The sequence below is a fragment of the Lates calcarifer genome, linkage group LG16_LG22 (assembly GCF_001640805.2).
Source record: "Lates calcarifer isolate ASB-BC8 linkage group LG16_LG22, TLL_Latcal_v3, whole genome shotgun sequence".
Taxonomy (NCBI): Eukaryota; Metazoa; Chordata; class Actinopteri; family Centropomidae; genus Lates; species Lates calcarifer.
In genome coordinates this window covers 7,986,208-8,007,886 of record NC_066848.1, presented here as the reverse complement: position 1 = coordinate 8,007,886, position 21,679 = coordinate 7,986,208, and the positions used below count along the sequence as shown (strand labels likewise).

The 21,679-nt window shown below is 40.8% G+C and overlaps 1 protein-coding gene and 1 long non-coding RNA gene across 6 annotated transcripts in view; both read right to left on the bottom strand.

Moving 5' to 3' along the window:
* Positions 1–5,928, bottom strand: part of LOC127143425 (uncharacterized) — a 9,864-nt gene extending 3,936 nt beyond the window's left edge. The window contains exons 1-3 of one of the 2 annotated variants that reach the window (XR_007814815.1): positions 4,987–5,928; positions 3,759–4,152; positions 2,746–3,082 (exon numbers count right to left, since the gene is read on the bottom strand). This is a non-coding gene — a long non-coding RNA (uncharacterized LOC127143425). The remainder of the gene's footprint in view (positions 1–2,745; positions 3,083–3,758; positions 4,153–4,986) is intronic. The other variant, XR_007814816.1, reaches the window with a different exon arrangement.
* A 764-nt stretch (positions 5,929–6,692) lies between these two features.
* Positions 6,693–21,679, bottom strand: part of slit1a (slit homolog 1a (Drosophila)) — an 86,290-nt gene continuing 71,303 nt past the window's right edge. For 2 of the 4 annotated variants that reach the window (XM_018684262.2, XM_018684263.2), the window contains 16 exons: positions 19,696–19,764; positions 19,542–19,613; positions 19,348–19,419; positions 15,380–15,451; positions 14,043–14,206; positions 13,829–13,953; positions 13,615–13,712; positions 13,385–13,524; positions 13,191–13,284; positions 12,918–13,055; positions 12,572–12,800; positions 12,330–12,460; positions 12,044–12,237; positions 10,842–11,130; positions 10,192–10,403; positions 6,693–10,098 (listed from right to left, as the gene is read on the bottom strand). In XM_018684262.2, coding sequence (XP_018539778.1) covers positions 9,860–10,098; positions 10,192–10,403; positions 10,842–11,130; positions 12,044–12,237; positions 12,330–12,460; positions 12,572–12,800; positions 12,918–13,055; positions 13,191–13,284; positions 13,385–13,524; positions 13,615–13,712; positions 13,829–13,953; positions 14,043–14,206; positions 15,380–15,451; positions 19,348–19,419; positions 19,542–19,613; positions 19,696–19,764 — 2,338 coding nt within the window. In that variant the 3' untranslated portion in view covers positions 6,693–9,859. The remainder of the gene's footprint in view (positions 10,099–10,191; positions 10,404–10,841; positions 11,131–12,043; positions 12,238–12,329; positions 12,461–12,571; positions 12,801–12,917; positions 13,056–13,190; positions 13,285–13,384; positions 13,525–13,614; positions 13,713–13,828; positions 13,954–14,042; positions 14,207–15,379; positions 15,452–19,347; positions 19,420–19,541; positions 19,614–19,695; positions 19,765–21,679) is intronic. The other 2 variants (XM_018684264.2, XM_018684265.2) reach the window with 1 other exon arrangement.

Sequence of the window (21,679 nt, the reverse complement as noted above, 5' to 3'; positions counted from 1 at the left end):
TTTTTTGACCATTTTTCATGCCTTACTATACTATGACATTTTTTGTTTTTCTTACTACCATTTTTACATGCCTTACTATACTATGACATTTTTTGACCATTTTTCATCTTACTTTATTTTTTTTTTCATGCCTTACTATACTATGACATTTTTTGACCATTTTTCATGCCTTACTATACTATGACATTTTTTGTTGTTTTTGACTCCTTACTGTACTATGACATTTTTGATGTTTTTTGACCCCTTACTATACTGTGACATTTTTTCACCATTTTCATTCCTTACTATACTATGACATTTTTTTGGTGGTTTTTGACCCCTTACTATACTATGACATTTTTTCACCATTTTCATGCCTTACTATACTATGACATTTTTTGATTTTTCTGTTACTATACTATGACATTTTTTGATGTCTTTGACTCCTTACTTACTATGTCATTTTTTGTTTTTTGACTCTTACTATACTATGACATTTTCTGACCATTTTTCATGCCTTACTATACTATGACATTTTTTTGGTGGTTTTTGACCCCTTACTATACTATGACATTTTTTCACCATTTTCATGCCTTACTATACTATGACATTTTTTCACCATTTTCATGCCTTACTATACTATGACATGTTTTGACCATTTTTCATGCCTTGCTTTATTATGACATTTCTTTTGGTGATTTTTGACTCCTTACTATACTATGACATTTTTTGACCATTTATCATGCCTTACTTTACTATGACATTTTTTTGGTGGTTTTTGACTCCTTACTGTACTATGACATTTTTGATGTTTTTTGACTCCTTACTATACTATGACATTTTTTGACCATTTTTCATGCCTTAATATACTATGACATTTTTTGGTGTTTTTTGACTCCTTACTATACTTTGACATGTTTTGGTGGTTTTTGACGCTATACTATACTATGACATTTTCTGACCATTTTTCATGCCTTACTATACTATGACATTTTTTTGGTGGTTTTTGACCCCTTACTATACTATGACATTTTTTCACCATTTTCATGCCTTACTATACTATGACATTTTCTGACCATTTTTCATGCCTTACTATACTATGACATTTTTTTGTTTTTGATCTTACTTATATTTTTTTTTTTCATGCTTACTATACTATGACATTTTCTGACCATTTTTCATGCCTTACTATACTATGACATTTTTTGGTGTTCTTTGACTCCTTAGTATACTATGACATTTTTTGGTGGTTTTTGACTCCTCATTATACTATGATATTTTTTGATGTTTTTTGACTCCTTACTATACTATGACATTTTTTGACCATTTATCATGCCTTACTTTACTATGAATTTTTTTGGTGGTTTTTGACTACTTACTATACTTTGACATGTTTTGGTGGTTTTTGACGCTATACTAATAGAAGAGAGAGTATGACATTTTTTCACCATTTTTCATGCCTTACTATACTATGACATTTTTTTGGTGGTTTTTGACTCCTTACTATACTATGACATTTTTTGGTGGTTTGTGACTCCTTACTATACTATGACATTTTTTGACCATTTTTCATGCCTCACTATACTATGACATTTTTTGTTGGTTTTTGACTCCTTAATATACTATGACATTTTTTGACCATTTTTCATGCCTTACTATACTATGACATTTTTTGGTGTTTTTTGACTCCGTACTATACTATGACATTTTTGGTGGTTTTTGACTCCTTACTATACTATGACATTTTTTTGGTGGTTTTTGACCCCTTAGTATACTATGGCATTTTTTGGTGGTTTTTCATGCCTTACTATGACATTTTTTTGCCATACTATGCCATACATTTGCCATACTATGACATTTTTTGACCATTTTTCATGCCTTACTATACTATGACATTTTTTTGGTGGTTTTTGACCCCTTACTATACTATGACATTTTTTGACCATTTTCATGCCTTACTATATTATGACATTTTTTGGTGGTTTTTTGACTCCTTACTATACTATGACATTTTTGGTGGTTTTTGACCCTTTACTATACTATGACATTTTTTGACCATTTTTCATGTCTTACTATACTATGACATTTTTTGGTGGTTTGTGACTCCTTACTATACTATGACATTTTCTGACCATTTTTCATGCCTTAGTATACTATGACATTTTCTGACCATTTTTCATGCCTTACTATACTATGACATTTTCTGACCATTTTTCATGCCTTAGTATACTATGAAATTTTTTGGTGGTTTTTGACCCCTTACTATACTATGACATTTTTTCACCAATTTTGACCCCTTACTTTTCATGCTTAACTATACTATGACATTTTTTGGTGTTTTTTTGACTCCTTACTATACTATGGCATTTTTTCTTTTTTTTGTTGCCTTACCATACGACTTTTTTTTTTTTTTTTTAACATTTTCTTATGCCTTAACATGACATTTTTTGATGCCTTGCTAGTCTATGACATTTTATAATACTTTTCTGTGTCTTACCATGACATTTTTTGGTGGTTTTTGACACCTTAGTATAGTATGACATTTTTTCACGCCTTAGTATAGTATGACCTTTTTTTTTATACCTTAGTATGCTATGGCATTTTTTCACTGTTTTTTAAGTCTTACTATACCATGACATCTTTTTTATGGTCTTACTATACCTAAAATTAACACACTTACGAACAACTATGCTGACTACAGAACATAAACAATTTAATGTCAGTGCTCCGGGTTGGACAGTTTATGAAAAGATGTTTGTGAATTACCTGGAGGCCTCTGTCTTGGTCTCAAAGAACTTCTTCATTGTACCAAGATTCTTTGTGATCGTGGACGACATCTCTACGATTGTGGACTACGTCTCTGTGATTGTGGACAATGTTTCTGAGATTATGGACACGGCCTCTGTGATCATCAACAATGTCAATCGCGGACAATGCAGTCAAATCGGGGACCCCCCGTCACCACCGATTCTTGCACGTCTCTGTGAGTCATGGACAATGTCTCTGATCATGGATGGTGCTTCTGCGATCGTGAACGACGTCTCTGTGATCATGGATGGCGCTTCTGCAATCGTGGACAATTTCGTGGATGAGGTGGTGACACCTGGAGGAAATCAAAGAGAAACATTCAAAGGAAAATGATCAATATATTACTACCTATTCCTCATTAACAGTTTAACCATGAAAATACAGATAAATATTCAACATTGTAGCTGAACCAGAACATATAACAAACATTAGTGGGCTTTTTCAGAAAGTCAACAGTTGACTGTCATCACCCCCTGAAGAACCAACAACAAATATTTAGGAAAAAGTGAATTGATTATTAATTTTGTGTCTATCAACTAATCAAAGAAGCATCATGTATGTTACTGTGAACTTCAAATTTTTTTAAACTTGTGTTGTTTATTATTCTTCAGTAAAAAATCTTCCACCAGTATAAGTATTTCTTCCACCACAGATGGTCGCATTCAGAATCGTTATTTCAAATTTCAACCTTCTTCTAATTAACACGTTTAAAATGTCTTTGTTTTGTGTTGTTTTTGTTTAATGAATAGCAACCAAGTTTACAAAGGTCTTAACAGCAGATTATGTGAAAGATTTTAAGTAAATAAGTGTAGATCTGGCTGTTAGACACAGTAAAGATATTATCAAAATCACCCTCTGACCAGCAGTTAAAATGAACACACTCACGAATAATTATACTGAATACTGAACATAAACAATTTAATGTCAGTGCTCTGTGTTGGACAGTTTATGTAAAGCTGTTTGTGAATTACCTGGAGGCCTGGTCTCAAAGAACTTCATTTTACGAAGACTCTCTGCGATCGTAGATGATGTTTCTCTGATCATGGACAATGTCTCTGCGATCATGGACAATTTCTTTGTGATTGTGGACGGTGTCTCTGTGATCATCAACAATGTCTCTCTGAACACGGGCGATGCCGTCAAATTGGGGAACTCTGTCACTACCGACTTTTGCACAGGTCTCTGCCAATCATGGACAAAGTCTCTGATCATGGACAATGTTTCTTTCATCTCTGACGAGATCTTTGCGATTGATGACAATGTCTCTGATCGTGGACAATGTCTCTCTCATCCTCAACAATGTCTATCTGATCATGGATGACGTCTCTGCGATCATGGATGATGTCGTGGATGAAGTGGTGACACCTGGAGGAAATCAAAGATAAACATACAAACAGAAATGATCAATACACTACTACCTATTTCTCATCAACAGCTTGGCCATGAAAATACAGATAAATATTCAACCTTACAGCTGAAACAGAACATTTAACAAAACATTTTATGCCTAACTATACAATGACATTTTTTTACATTTTAGACCACATACTATACTGTGACATTTTTGATGTCTTACTAGAACGTGACATTTTTCCTTCTATTTTGGATTACTATTACTCCTCCTTTTACTATTACCTCTAATATTAGATTACCTTTCCTATTACATAATTTTTCTTATTAGGGCCCGGGAACGAAAGCATGCAAAGGCCCTATTGGAATTGCGCTGATTCTTATTATTATTATCTTCCCTGGCGGCACCTCAAATTTGCTGTTGCTAACGTTGACATCCAGGTGTACAGCAGCCAGGTACAGACACAACATAACACAAAATGACCATAAATAGACACAAAACGATGACAACGACATGATAGACCGCTACAAAATTGAGTTAAAATGACCAGGATGGAACACAATATTACAAAGAAATGTAAAATGAAAGAAAAAAGATTGTAAACAATTACAACAGGGATTTGATCAGACTGTCAAGAGCTCTTTGTATTTTCACCTGTCCACGTTAGAAGTCCACAACTCACGTCAGGGACGCCTCAGTCACGGAAACGCAAACACCCTCTTACCCATGCGACAAAAGGACTGGTCAAAAGAGAAGGCTAATGCTAACGCTCGCCGCTGACGCAAATGCTAACGCTAGCTGCTAGTTAGTTCACTCCATAGACTGTATGGTTCACTCCTTAGCCTTACCTTTGCGCCGCAGGTGTGTTCAGCGTCCAGCCTCACTCGTTTAGACAAAAAACACCGTCAAAGCTTGTTTTAGCATCCAGGCTTCTTCGGTAATTAAGTAAGTACTGACAAACCGAAGTAAGGGCTCAAACGTTGGTTCACATCAGTTTTCCGACTTCGTTTCTCTGCCTCTTTGCGCTCCTCCCATGGTCGATGACGACATACGACGCGACCAATCATAACACACGCAAGCCAACGGGAAGGTAGAATACCGATAACGTCTGGATCAAGGAATACATCCATGGTACAAATGGCTTGCTGTACTGCGCCGGGTAAAAGGTGGGATGAACCAAATGTTTTCCAACCATAAGCATCAGTTTGTTACTGAAGTAAATGACGAACACGGACAAACAATGGCTTTTTGGAAGGCACCGATTCTCAGTGGAAGTGGAAAATGTCATTTCTACCTCATACCATCGCTAAGTTATGACGTTCTAAATATGATATTTGGGAGCGTATTCAAGCGCTACCATGAAAATATTTACCGTCGTTCGTCGACAGTTGAGCAGTTCTTGGTTTACTGTGCCCTCGGGGCTTGTCTGCCAGGCTAGTGAAATGCCTCGATGTAGCCAATGAAGGCATCTCTCATGAGAAGGACCCACCATGACCTGCCATACGGCTCACCGGCGAGAGTCCTGAGCACCAGAGGAAGCGCCCACTGTGGGACAGATTGGTTAACAGTTTGCCTCCGTCACCTCAGTCCCTGCAGAAAACAGAGGGTGAGTTAACAACGACTTCTCACCAAAGCCAACGTGACATGAGGAAACTGGTGATTCAGAAGTTCTCTGTCCAACTGAAACTGTAAAGACGAAACAGAAACAAAACAAATGCCATCTCAGACACCGAGAATGTGCTTGATTCTCAGACACGACTGGTGTCCAAAGTGGTAACATCAGCAGGCAGAGCCTTACTGAGACAGATGCAGATGCATTTGTTACTTGTAGCTACTGAGCTGTTACAAATGTCGCACATAGGTTGTTTTTCCTCCATCTGCACGTTTTGTCTGTAGCACAGGAGAGTAGCACAGGAGTCATTGGTCAGTACATCTAGATTTAACAAAAACAAAAATCAGCTCACTCTCAGACATTTATTTTGTGGTCAACATCAGGAATAGGCTTATAAAGTATGATTAGACATAGAGGTTAGAATATCTGTGTCAATATGAAGACTGCAGGCTTGGCAGTCTGAACGGAGTGTCAGGAGCAGGGGGTTTTCTGACAGAACACAAAAGCTGGCTGAAATTTTGATGCAAATTTTCAGGCCTATTGCTGCTTGGCTACGCTATTGCTGCTTGCGGGGTCATTGCAGGTCATACGATATGCTTCTGCAACTGTCGTACGAAAGAATCCAAGAAAATCATCCAACTACTTAGCTCAAATCGATAGACGTTGGCTTAGTAACAGAGATCACAGGATAAAGTCTTACCAAAGGTGCTAAGTTTTGAAGCTCAACAACAAATTCAAAAACTCAAATGCTAGAAAAAAAATGTTTTGTTAATTTTGTCTGTCTTTTTTCTTTGTGATGAAATAAATAGTCAAATAAAATCGTCAAATATTATGTGAACTAATTAGGTCACACAAGGTTGTTAAACTTCAAGGTTTTAAGCTTTTAAGTCAAATAACACAGGAGACACCTATTTAAAGAACAAATGCCAAGACAACACAGCCTTAAAAGCACACACATTTAAGTTTAATTAATGAAAAGAGTGGAGGTTTGGTAAACATTTTGTCGGTGGCACTACATACATTCAGCATTATTTGGGAGTTTTTCAGTTCAATCCCACCATCAATCCTGAAACAAAAAAGCAAACAGACAGAACCCAGTCAGGGATATTTCTTAAGTTTTTGCACCAGTTCAATACAACAGAGACATTGTGTTGTTTACAATAACATATTTATGTATATAGCTCATATGATGGAAAATCTGTGTTTCTGGTCATGTGACCAGACAACTGAATTACATCTCAATATAGCACAAGCACCACTAAGATGTCTACCAGGAAGTTGAATGCACCAGTCCAGTACAGATCAGTGCAGAGGAAGGAAAGGAGACATGAAAAGAAAGCCACATTCGACTAAATATGCACCTTTATGAGGCACAAAGCCTAAAAATTACAGTGACTGTTCATCAGTATCCTTTATAAGATCTTCTTTTAATGTTATTGTACACCACTGGGATCACATCAACAGCATGTAAAACAAAGTTAACATGGGTAGCAATATGAATGGGAGCTCTGTGATGTGGCATTGTACCGAGCTGAGATCTGAGTCTGCAGCCTTTCACACTATAAAGAGACTTTTAACATTTAGATCAGCAAAATGGATAAACACAATCCCAATGTGCAGGGAGAACAATGCCATAAGCCATCCTGATGGACTGTCACTTATTCAACAGTTTGTGATTTCTATATCTTACATTGGAAACTAAATAACAGCTAAAAGTTACCACTTCATGAGTAAGCATAGGTCATATTTATCTATACACATTTATACATTCAGGTATGACTGTTGTGTTCACCGTAATTGGCACCATTTCTTCTTTTTTTGTGTGTGTGTGGATAGCGAGCCAGAACTGACAGACATCGAAATGTCCAGACCTTTCTCATTTATTATCTGTCAGTAGTAGGCATGTAATGCTTCACACAATTGCCTATTCCAACAGATTTAGGATGATATACCTTAACATGATTATTGTCCACAGAGGCAACTTCATCCTGTTTCTTCTGGCTTGACAGCAGCTTATGATCAGTTGAGCTTGACTACTTTAACTCTGTTGAACTAAAAAAACACCTTCTTTCTATGGCAAACATCTCTCAAATTAAAATGACAGAAATACAACCCAGCACATCAACAAAATGAACATGAAAACAATCAGAAGCCTTTAAGTGTGGTATGGTAATTACAAGGTAAAATTTGCAGGGGACATCTCTTAATCCCAGCTCCTGAAGCAAATGAGGAATGTGTGAGCCAGAGAGGAGGAAAACACTGCCGTAACTCGCCATTAAGTGGTGTTACAAATACCTTACAGATTTTTATGCTTTTTTATTCATTATTTTACCTTTTTTCATCTTTTTGAAATTTTTGAAAATATTTGAAAGTCAGCAACATTGATGCCTTTCACTTTCTACAGGAAAACACCTTTAGATAAAATAAATAAAAACAAGCACAGACTCTCATGAATTAGATGTAATATTCACATGGAAGACAACATATACAATATTAAACATATTTCTAGACCAATACTGCCTCCTATACAACAAGGCCAACCTGCTGCTGTATTTTTGGCCAATTAACGTAATTAATTACCTTGTTGGAGCAAGTGAGATCAACAAATAAAAACACCTAGGGAACCAACTAAATGCCTTTCCACCGGTCCCAAAGCTTCCAGAAACAGACTTAGTCTTTAACATAGAAAAATACTATACCAAAATGAAATACAAATATATATATATTAGAATCTGTTAGGCATTTCTATATAAAGGGTTGTCGGGGAGGGATGGGGGGCAGCTAAAGGAGTTAGGTTGCATCATGAAACAAAATATAACAAAATATAACAAAAATAAAAACAAATCAATATGAGAAATTAGACAAAACAAAACAAAATTCAGAAGATGATTCTGCAACCTTTTGTTTTGTAATAACATTTATAATGATATTAAGAAGCTCTACATATTTGTTGGCAAACTCTTCTCCACACATGCAACAGTTTGCACAAGTTTAATACTGCAAGCATCAAGAGGAGCCAGGCTAAATGGCTTCTTGCTCAAAAGGGGTGGGATTATGCAAATCATCCTAGCCCTGAGGCAATGCATGCTGGGTGACTGATTACCGCTGGGCACTGCCAGCGCCAGATTGGTTTGCTGTACGAACAGAATAGATAGTTGCACCACACAAGCCCTCTCACTTGTACAAGTGGGAAGACTGTGTGTAAATGTATGTATGCCATGCATGTGTGATCATATACTTCAGAGAGGTGTATGACTGTCATTTTCAGTGCTGCTAGTCAGTGCAGTCTCTATTTTTTATGGATTTTCTATGTTGCGGTACCTCACAGCAAAAAACTGTGACACCAGACCATCTGGCCTTGAAGCCACGACACCTGCACTGGATTATGTGCCGCTCTAACTCTACCTTTTTCTTTGTTCACTTCTACATGTGCATTTGTGGATGGATGGCTGTATCCTGGCAGAGGAATTCCTACACCAAACCAACAACAACAACTTTAACTTAACCCAAACCACATCCAGCCCAGTCCAGGTAACCCAGCCAAGCTCAACTCAAGATAGCTTTGCCAAGTCAAATGGTCCGGCTCTCCTTGTATCCCTCTGTTTCTCTCTTTTTGTCTTTCTCTGCCTTTCTTCTGCCATTCTTAGCCAGGCTAGACCCCACTGTCCTCACTGCCTCCACATAGTAAAGATTGTAGATGGTGGCTAGGCTGTCAGAGGCCTCACAGATGAATGGGGGATTCACACTGGGTAAATTGGGTTGGAGGGATGCCTCACTCTGAATGCAACACCTGTCTCTCTGGACCCCTTGAACAATGTTGCAGATACAATGGTTTTGTTGCCGTTGTTTTCACTTCTACATTGTTGCTCATGATGTTGGATTCTCTGTGTTACTGTAGGTCACACACCCTTGGAAGGGGAGGAAATGTCCTATTTTACAAACATTGTTGTCCATAATATATAGATAGAGGTTTTATATATATTCTTTATAATCTCTCTCTCTCTTTCTTTCCCTCCCTCGCTCTCCTCCAGTCCTCTCTCTTCCTTCCTTTCTTCCTTCCTTTCTATCTTCTGCTTTACAGCAGCGGCAGGAAATGTGAGTGAATGGTGCTACATGCAGCCCACGCAGCCGCACTTGATGGTCTTTTCCACTTCCTCACTGAAGGAGGTTCCATCGCTGCACTCAAAGGTGTATTTCCGGCGCTTCATTCGCTGGCTGGCGCAGCAGGCCCCCGTGTCACAAGCTCCAGTACACTCCACCCAAGAGACAACGCGTGTTGTCTGGCAGATGGCATAGCCTCGCTGTACCTGGTAGTAGTCTCGCACAGGCTCCCCTCGGCACTCAGACTCTGGAGGACAGGAAACACATACAGACAGACATTAGTACTCACTTCATATCACCATTTTATTTCAGATTAGATAGTGATGTAGATTAAACCAACCTGCATCACAAAGTTCCCCAGTGTAGCCACTTTCACAGTGACAGTAGGCATCTCCCGTGTCTGAGATCTGGCAGCGACCGTGTTTGCAGGACAGGCGACGGCAGGGGTTGAACAGCTCCCCCTGTTGGTTACACAGGGCACCGCGGTAACCCTCCGCACACTCACAGCGGTAAGACTGAGTGTCCAGTGGGATGCACTTTCCATGGACGCACCTTGTTAGAGACAATAACCTTGATCAAATTTCCTGTTCCAAAAATAAATTGATCAAGAGCAGCATCACTGATTTACAGCTTTGTAAAAGATTCCCAGTGATCAGAGGTTAAAAATAATTAAGAACATTTATCCCAGGTCTGCACTTGAGAACCATTTTGAAGTACCTGTGTCCCATATAATATGTTAGTAACAGTGACCATTTTTCTGTCAAACTTGTACTTTTGCTTTTGATTCTTAAAATACATTTTCCTGAAACTACTTCTGTGCTTTTACATTGGTGGGATTTTGAATGCAGGGGTTTTAGAAACATCTTAACATAGCACTGGTTGTATTGTTACTTTAACTTCAGAACGGGATTTAAGTACTTCTTCGATTGTCTTAATAGACAAGAAGATCTTTGCTCTGCAGTAAAAATTGTATCCCATTTACTAACGTACTTGCTGCCCTGGCAGGGGTTGGTAGCAGGCTGGTCACAGTGAGGCCCGCTCCAGCCTGGCTGGCAGTGGCACACTGGTCCCTGGACCCCATCAGGCTGGCAGATGCCATGTACACAGTAGATCTTCTTGCAGGGCTCGCAGCCCGGTACCACGCCAGGCTTCATCTGGGTCTTGGTGAAGTCCTGGAGCTCGTTGTTGATGTACAGGTTCTGTATACAGCCATGGAAACTGGAACCATTCTGGATCTGCCAGAGACGGAAAGCACCTGAGTGCACATCCACTGGCATGCCTGAAGGAGGAGAGAGAAAAGAGATGATGTTTATATGTGTGAGGACGTGCATACTGGACCACAAACAGACAGCTAACACAGGGCTGGTATGAGTGTAATGGAGGAAGGCATTTTCAAACACATGTGTCTCAACAGTGCATTTAGAGTCAAATTGGTATATGCAACTTTTTCTAATTAAATTATATTTTGCATTTGCACCACAAGACACATCATCCTTGAAAGAGATGACAGCAGAAGGCAAAGAAGAATGGGAAAACATCTGTAGTGTTGTATGAATGAAAAACAGTACAGCACAACACGGCACATCACAGCACTGACACAAACTGAGAGCCACTCCTGAGCAAACTGTCATGTCAACTGTGACAGTACTTGAGTTGCACGGTGATAAATGTAAGACAGGCATTCTTTTGACATTAATCAGGTAAATTTTAGAATTTTTATTGTCCAATTTTCAGAATTTTGTCAAGAGTGGCTTAATCACACATTACAAATAAATACAGTTGCATTTTGTTCAAGCAAAATCCATGCAAATACAAAACAAATTTTAAGACTGTGTCTGGTAGTTCTTATGGTAATCACTAGAGGGCGTGCTTTACACACTGAAAAATGTGCTGCGACAAAAATAGCCCTATTGGACTTTATGGTAGTGTATGTTCACTATAGGTCATGATTTGTCATTTTTTTGACAGTTTTTTCTGTCAAGGTGAAATAGGTTATTTGTCTATTCCAAATGTGCGCATATGGTGTGTGCATTAATGTGTGGCCCCTAGCAAACACAGTCATGACTGAAGGTGAGTATGGTGTGGGTGGAGGTAGAACAGGGTTGCATGGTTAAGGGGAGGGGTAGGTTGCGGTGGTAACAAAGCGAGGGGGGAGGGGTGGTGATTGACAGTAGTGTAGTAGATAAGAGTGCCTGCAGAGGAGGGAGGTGTGTTCTGGAGAGGGCCCCTACCCCCCACGTATAGCGGAGCTTCCCCGTTGAGGGGCCGCACCGCCCCAAAGCTGTCCATTGTGGTAGGGAGACCCCCGTCAATGGACAGGTTCACCATCTGGTCAAAGGTCACTAGCTCCACTGTGTGGAACTGGCCATCATTGATAGTCTCGGTACTGGAAAAAGAATAACATAGAGTCAATACAGTCTGGAATCATCCAAGTATATCAGTAAAGTTGAGCCTTGTGAAGGGTACAGGGCACCTTACCTGTAGATGGCATGTCCTGGCTGGCTGCCGGGGTCATAGCTGACTTTGACATGGCCTTGATAGAGCTCCACAGCAATATGATCATTGTCTCCATTGTACAGCAAAATACCATTATCCTCAGCTGTTGACACCTACAGAGAGAAAATGATTGCATTGGGTTTGAATTATTCAGGCCTCAGAGAGGCAGTTTCAATGCACATAAATCATATAAATGCTTACACATTAACACACTCTGGGATTACCTGTAGGGTGATGTTGGCCTGTGGCCAGTTCTTGAGGTCAGAGAGCAGTAGGTAAGAGTCTCTGTCAATGAAGTTGACACTGACCAGCTTCTCACAGCGTGGCCCCCCAAACTCTGGAGGACACTGGCAGAGGGCGCGCCCGCCTCGCTCCACACACGGGGCGTTGTTCTGGCAGTCAGCCAGCTCACACAGGGACAGTGGAGATGGGGGAACCTCACACAACTGACCACTGTAACAGGAAAGAGAGTGAGGATTTATTTTATTTTATTTTATTTTTTGGGGGTGGGTGGGTGGAGGGACTATGTAGCCAAAATAAAGCCTGTGTATGTTAACTTTGTACTCTCACCTGTATCCTTTGACACAGGCGCAGGAGTATCCATTTAGCTCATCCACACACCGAGCATCATTCTGACAGCGATGCTCCTCACAGTCATTATAGTCTACACTGCAGTCATCACCAACATAACCAGGAGCGCACACACACCTGCAACACACAAACACAATACTAGAAACACAGACAAAGCTACCTCTAAGTTTGCATATATCATCTATTTTTCAATATACAGTACATCATCATCATTTTTCACTATATCTGGCTGCACTGGCAGCAAATTCTTACTTGGGTCCAGTGGAGGTGATGAGGCAGGTAGACTGATGTTGGCAGGGGCTCCGTCCTGGGGCACACACATCCTCCATTTCTTCACACATCTCCCCTACACAAACACAAGTAAAAAAAAACAGTATTAACCACACATTATACCACACAAGGCAAGAACGCAGAATATTTTGTGTCTTCTTTTGAGTTGTACTAACCTGTGTAATAGGGGGGACAAAAGCAAGTGTAGTTGTTGACCCCATCAATGCAGGTTGCTCCATTCTCACAGTCGTTGTCTTCGCAGTCGTCAATGTTTGTTTGGCAAGTTGGGCCCTCAAAGCCCAGTGGACACGCGCAACTGTGAAAACATACATGCTCATTACATCATCATGTCAGGTTCTTCAGGAGACACAATAAGATTTCATTCCTTTGTTGCACTCCTCCTCACCTGTATTCTCCCTCCTGATCCTCATTCACTTGGCAGGTTCCTCCGTTGGCACATGGGTTGCTCACACAGGCATTCAAAGCTGTCTCACAGTTCTTGCCCTAAGACAGAGAACAGGGATAATGTTGATTGTTTGCAATAAATTAGGCACCCTTCGAGACCTGCAATACATTGAAGAATAATTCACATATAGGTGGTAGCAATATATAGCTCTGACCTTGAACCCTGGCGGACAGCTGCACCTGTAGATCTCCACCAGGTCGCTGTGACAGATGCCTTGGTTCAGACAGGGACTGGACAGACAGGGGTTACACTTGGCCAGCACCGCAGTGTCCACATCTCCTAAGGAAATTCGGCAGCAATAAGAATCAGTTGTACATTGATACTAGTGCTACTTTTGTTATATTTCTATGTCCAACATTATAACTAACCTGTGCATTCAAACTTCTTTGCAGGTGTGGTCAGCAGCAGTTTGCCCTCCATGCCCTGTGGGCCAGCACAGCGGGCGATGCCAGGCTCTTTGTAGCCTGTCTTCACCCAGTCAGATAACCAGCGCAGACGACAGTCACAGTACAAGGGGTTGGCACCAATTGCTCTGATCGAGCAGAGAAAATGATAATCTCATTATTATTACTTGGTTACATAGGGCAGCTGTTTTATACTTTAACAGTCCACTAACAAATTCTGGTTATGTCACTGCAGTACACCCATTCTCCAGCAGGTGTCTCTACACTCTAATGTAAAACAAACCATGACAAACTCAACTTGGTATACAGTACAACTAAAACACTGCTTCTCTAAGAATAGAATAGATTTAAAAGTTTAATGCTCAATGCCACTTTGTGCCATTCATCATCTGGAGGAGGGCTTCTCAATTATAGGCAAAGGTGTGAACAGAAGGCACTCTTAACCACTTCTGTCATGGTGGTCGTGAATCAATGCCGCTCTGTCCTGCTGGATGCACAAACACTCCTGAATCGATGCCGTTCCATTACGGTGGAACACAGGCTCATCTTTCAGCCCAGGCCAATAGCTGACACCTGACATCTGCTAACATGAAAGCCACTTGACTGTGACTGTGGATCAATGTCTTCCCCTCCCTCCATCCTTTCGTTCACCCTGTTTTCATGCAGCCTTGACTCCTGTCTCGCTCCCTATAAAATGTCTTTGTTTAGTTCTCTCTCTCTTCGCTTCTTCCTGTCCAGCTCTGACACTGATAGGTCTATTGATTAGTGGCTGTCAGGGGATGATGTGAATATCTAGGCTGGATGGCAGAGGGCACACAGCAAAGACACTTATGTGTAGTTTTACACACGTCCACAAGCACATGTGCAACCACACAACAGCTACACACCATGCACCCGATGAACACACACAAAATTACAGACATAAATAAACAAACCAAAACAAACACTAAAGTCCACAGACCATAGAATCTGTGTGTGCGTGTGCATTAGTGGAAGTACATGTGTGTTTCGGAGATGTCACGGGGAGATGAGACAGTAGAAGGGTCTGTGTGTTGCTTTAACCACAGGACTGTGGCTGATTAAGGGAGGGCTCGGCTCATGTGGAGCCCACCAAAGAGGACTACAGACAGGCCACTGTGAGCCACACTCTCCGGGTGTCTGACCAGACCCCCTCTGTGCCTGAAATTGTGCATGTGTGTACATTTGTGTAGACTTGACAAACTCAAAGTGGAGATGGTATCACATGGGCTACTGCTGGGGCATACAGTTGTGTGTGTCTGTGTGTGTGTGTCACTACTTACAAGTGGGAGAGTGAGGCCACATCGTTGAAGATGCCATCAGGAAGCTCTGAGATTTCGTTACCATGTAGAGACCTTAGGAGTGATGAAGGAATAAGATGACAAAAAAGTGAAAATTTATGGCCATGAACATATTTCATCACAAGAGTAAACTTCCAATGGTTAGTCAACTGACATAAAATTAAATGGCAACCATTTTGAAAACCAATTAATAAACTGAGTCACATTTAAAGCAAAAAAGGCCAAACATTTGCTCATTCCAGATTCTCATGGATAGGGATTTTCTCTTTTCCTTAGGCAGAGTATTGAATAACTTTGGGTTTTGAACTGTTGGCCACACAAAATGAAGAATTTGAAAATGTTATCTTGGGAAGCCAATCAGCATTTTTCGTTTCTCCAACATTCTACAAACTAAACAATGAATCAAAAAATAACTGGCATGTTAATCAATCATGAAAATGAATGGTAGTTGCAGTCCAGCGTGCTAGACTTTGTTTTTGGACAACTAAAACCAGAAATAACAGGGAGAATGTTGGGGAATATCTCAGTGTTGTGTTGGCATTCTAAATGGGTGGTAGGTGGTTTGTATTTCTGGTTGAACCATGTGCAGCTGGCAAAGATGTGAGGCTCTGTAAGTCTGGAAAAGACCGGTGTCAAGTTTCTATGTATGTCTGGCTGGCAGGGGCAGCGAGGGTACAGAGGAGGAGGGGGTGGGTTGCACCACATGGAGGACAGTGAAAAACATTAGTAATTTTGTGTGTGTGCAGATCAGCAGGTAAATTTACATGCTTACACATGAATGCATATCAATGTTTCTGTGCATGAACATTATTTTGTATATAGTGCACTGTTATTTCCCTTGCTGTTCCCTGCCTACTGTCTAAGGTGACAAGCTCACATGGCTTAATGGCTAGATGAATGATGGCTGCTGTAATCCACCAGGTCATTACCACCTCCAACCCTCAGCTGACCACATGCTAATGTTAGCACAGCTCAGTCCACATAACCAATACATGACACATCTGCTCTTTATGGCTGGATGATGTATAAACAGACTTTGAAACCCTACTTCCTTTGTTATTTGATCTGTGAATTACCACTAAGCTGTGGAAGATACAAAGAGCGAAGCTGGTCAGTGTTAAGGATATACAGCCATGCTCAAGTATGAAAGGGAAAATATACAATGTAACCATCAGAGACAACAAGTTAATTGGCCAGTGTACAGGGGAGAATGCTCATTAGTTTAGAGTGAGTAGCTGCATTGTGGTAGTCAGAGAACAGTTAGAATACTGAGGGCATGAAGCCAGCAGCAGTGTGCCAGCCCGGCAGAGATCTCATGGGAGAAAGGAGCCAGGGAGTCTCCAGGAAGAAACCTGATCCACTCTCCTCCTAACCTTCTCTCTGTCCGTCTCTCTATGACTTTTTACTTTTCTTTTCTACAGCTGTATATCATTACATCACTGCATCTTTTCTGTGTCAACTTATCTTTAGCCTGGCACAAGTCTCAGAGTGGGAATTGCATTTGATGTTTCTGGACAGGCAAAATATTGGTTTATAACTGAAAATATGTATGGCGTACACAGGCTGTCCGACTGAACTTGTTCACAGTTTTCACATAGACCTGTTCACCTGCAACTACTTAATAATGTTTTGAGATTCTGTGAGCCTTCTTGGCTGTTGTTGTTGAGGATCATGTTATACTGGCATTTTCTCGCAGCACTGTGTCCAACAGCAGCCTTCGAATGTCAGTTTTGATTTCATTTGTCGCAGGCTCTGCTTTCTTTCCTCATCTTTTTCTTTATCATGCTATTTCATATCACTTTCTTTTCTCAGAGCTTCCCACCCAAACCCTGGCGGGCCACACCCTAGCGCTGTCTCCGCTCACTCACCTCACACTTAATACCCAGCAGGCCAATTAGCAGCTTATTAATCTGCAGCTCAAACCACAACTATCACACACACACACGCACGTACGCTTATACCAAACCACACCACATCCATGCCAGGCTCAGACCCCTGGCCTGTTTGAAGCCTTGAGCGTTAATGATTCCTCTCCTCTTTACTGCTCTGTAAATCCAAAGGTGCAGCTTTATAAAGGCTTTGGCACCTCTGTGTGTGTGAGCGCGCACAAGTGTTTGCTGTTCATAGCCGGCTTTGGCATCTCACTGTGGTTTCTATGAAGCTTCCAACTTTGAACTTTGAACCCAGTGTGGAGTCTTAAGTTGAAACTATTAAATGGAGCTCATTGTCGCTTCAGGTTTGTTGCCTCCCCATAGCCTCACTTAATAAGAAAAAAAATGTAAAAAGCCATGGCACCAATTGACATTTAATAGGCGACTTATGATTGATCACACCAGCCGTAAAGACATCAAAGTTTTCTGCTTCATTTGGACTCCTGTCTGATTGAGACAATAAGGTAGTCCAGACAGCCTGTGTGAATGAGCTTGTGTATAATTTGCAGCCTGAATGGTGTGTGTGTGTGTGTGTGGTGTTGGGGGAGGGCCTCACATGGCGTCTTGCACACTTGCACAGGGAATATTTTAAAAGTAAAAGGTGGCGTGAGTGAGTAAGAGCAGAAATAATGGACGCAGCTTCATTAGAGATCAAAGCAATGCACCCGGTCTAGTGAGGCGGCATCAGCTAATGATGACCGAGCTTCGCTCTCATTCCACGCTAAAAAGGCTCTTACACTTTGTGTCTCATAATGATCGAGGCCTTTAGTCGAATCCCGCCGTAAAAAGAGGCTTTGTTGAAGCTTTGTTGTCAGTAGTAAAAAGTGTGCCTGCTAGGAGCACACATGCAAGGCCGATAAGTCTACTCCCACACACATACTAACCGGCACCAAGCCAGAAGATGACAAACATGCAGGCTATGCATACAGGCACCAATGTACGCACACATATACACACACAGATGCATATATAATCTCATAAGGAGTGTTGCTGGGCCTGGTCTCTGTTTTTCCCTCGCAGAACTAAACTGTACGTTTGAGTTAAAGTGTCAGGCATTCAGCTGCTGTATCTTTGGATGCAGGTCCAAAGATTGGTTTGGTTTCATCATCTATCTGTCAAACGCATTTACATTATACATCTCAGTTATTTAGCAGACCAATTCATCCACAGGGAGCCCATGGTCACCGAGAGTGCACAATCAAAGACTTCATAACTTCATAAAAACCCGGAGGCAGAGTCAAAACCATTACGGTTAGTGGGGGCAAACTTTCTCCGGTAATCAGTGTCAGAGTGATTTTGTACAGTGGGTTGTGGGGGCGCATGTTTGGCTCTGATGGCGAGGCAGTGATGAGCTCGGGGAGTTTAGAGGTGAACAGGCAGACTGTGCAGATGTCTGAAGACGAGGTGTGGGCAGGAGTACAGTAGGAGCTGGAACAACACTGCTGCTGCCCCCATGGCTGCCATTTAAACAGAGAAAATAGGTTGGAGGTTGTGTGTATGTGTGAGAGAGAGATAGTGTGTGTGTTTGTGAAAGAGCAAGAGAGTGAGAGTGAATTCATAAGCTGTCATAACGGTTTAGACTGTGTTTCAGTCCTCTGGAGTCAATCAAAGATTCTCAGGATCTGCTGCACTGTCTCTGTAGTCAGTGCAAGCTGCAAAAATATCCTCCTTAATAACTCATTTAGTCTCAAAGTGAGTCCTATCTTGTTTTAGAACTGTTCTTTCAAAATAACTTCAATTGTTCCCAATGAAGTTGCTGTTTTGAGCTTTGTCTTGAAATTATGTGACAACAAAAAACATTTGATTTGCATGAGAAAAAAGAGAAACTCTCTCTTACCACTGGCTAGATACATTATGGATTAAAAATAGGATTTTAAGACCCAACTCGAGACTGACACACCAAGATGGATGAACATGCACACACACACACACACACACACACACACACACACACACACACACACACAAAGTATGTATATATGCCTGAATTCAAAATTCAAAATACAAAAATAAACTCACAGCAGTCTGAGAGAATGTAGTCCACTGAAGGCCATTTTGGGGATACAACGCAGGGAGTTGTAGCTCAGGATTCTGCAATGTAAAAATAATTACATATGTATGTATGTAAAATTCAGCTGTTTCCATTCTACTGTCTGCATGAGAAAGAAACACTAGCTCTTTGGTCTGAGGGGCCAAGACTGGTGGGGACTTACAAAGTGGTGAGCTGGCTCATGTTAGCGAAGGATGAGTTGGTCAGAGAGTTGATCTTGTTGTTGCTCAGGTCTCTGAAAAGAAAATTAAAAAAGCAAAAGTTCACTGTACTGGTCTGCACAGTGAGACAGAGAAGACAGACAGATAAAAACTTACACCAACTGTAGGTATTTGAAGGCTGACAGTTCCTTCGGGACAACACTGAATTGGTTTCCATCCAGATATCTGAACAAAGACATACACACAGTTCAGTAATGAGACAGCAGAAGAAGCAGCACCCTGAATGTCTTCAAATACTGTATTTTCACAATGTTATATAACCGTAAAAATATTATTGGATATTATGAAAAGATTTTTTTATTTTGACATTTTTTAAAATGTATTTACCATTCAATATTAAATCCAACCACTGTGGTGTCCATAAATTCATACATTTTAAATATGATAAACTTTTCATTGCAGTAGTGTAGTTTACTTTCCAAACCACTGTTGTCATATTTGTCTTTGAGAAAATTGAATGTTTTACAGCAGTTTTTTGACAATATTTTGCACCTGCAGTCACTAGAAACCAGGTGCACACGGTGTAAATTTATTCAGGTTCATATTATGACTTTTAATATGAAGGCGCTGCAGGGAGTAATTAATTATTTGATCAGATGTACTTACTGAGCAGTTCTGTGCTATACAGGCCAGGTTAAAAAAAACGGAGAAGAGACAAAAAGTCTAGATAACTTGTACGTTCTGTCACATTTGTATTGTATGAAATGATACGTAGGTACAAGCTGTGGATCGTCTTCTCATTTCAAGCTGAAAGGTATTTAATGATGGGTTGCCAAAATCTCCCAAGGAAGTACTGAATTACTGTAACTGAGGTTATAGGAACTGAGGATATTATATTAATTAGGTTTTAGCTGGTGTATCTGCTTTTTGCCAGCAGAATCGTTTTACTTTGTGAACTGTTTAGGTGAAGACCTGGAGACACTTACACATTTTCCCATGCTGTTGGAGCCAATTTAATCTCATGTTACACCAAACAGCAGAATGTTTTGTCTTTCAATTACCTTTTTCGTTTTTATGACACAATATTATGTCTCAAGCATATGAGCCAGGTAGTTAGTAAGCATGCTATATAAACATTTCTATTCCAGACACATCCTGGGTTATATATCACTTCTGCTGGGACTGATTAATTGGGCAAAGATGGAAAACTTATTATATTCAGTGACATTTCTCTTTATTTCCTGTTCTGCAGCAATTCCTAAATGTGACCCAGCACCCCACTTTTTTAAGTGGCTGAGATACAAACACTTGTAGGTGCATTCATGTCTGTGTGTTAACACACTGACGTATGTGACATCATGCCTGCAGGGCTGCAACCACCCTGCTGACTACCAACCAGGGGGCTGTCACCTTGATAAATGACTTGATTTAGGGCCTGCACCCCCTGAACGAAGCTACAGGGGCTTTCTCCTGCCATTGTTGTTGACTGTGCTCAGGGCGGGGAGGGCAGGGAGGGGGGAGTGGGGTTGCTGGTTAGTTAGGAAGGCCTTTGGGTTCAGAGGTAATCATAGGTAATGACGGTGTAGAGGACACTTTGGATAATGATGGAGTAGCAAACTCTCCAGATGATGAGATGAAAGCCCAGAACAGAGGGGCACACCTGGTCACACCTGCTGGGACAATGACAGGCCTTAAGGCTTGCACAGCGTGTGTGTGCATTTGTGTTTGTGTGTATGTGTGTGTGAGTTTGTGTGAACCACTTGAAGCAGTATTGGAAAGTTCTAGACCTATTCCATTCCCTCCCCTTTCCATTGAAAACTGCTCATTAAAATGTCCTCTTGCTCCCCTATACTCCTGTGGACAGGCTTTTGGCCCTCACACAAATATGCACACACACACACACACACACACACACACACACACACACACACACACACACACACACACACACACACATCCTTGGCTCTGAGTGTGAGAGTGACATCAGTGCTAGCCCTGAGGGCTGAAGGGAACACAGAAGAAGAATGTCTGAGAGAATAACTGCAGAGTTTATTGACTCCTTTCCTCTTCTCCAAATGATGAGATCTGTTTTCTTTGCCTCTGCTGTTTTCACCAACTCTTATCTCTTTCATACCTCCTA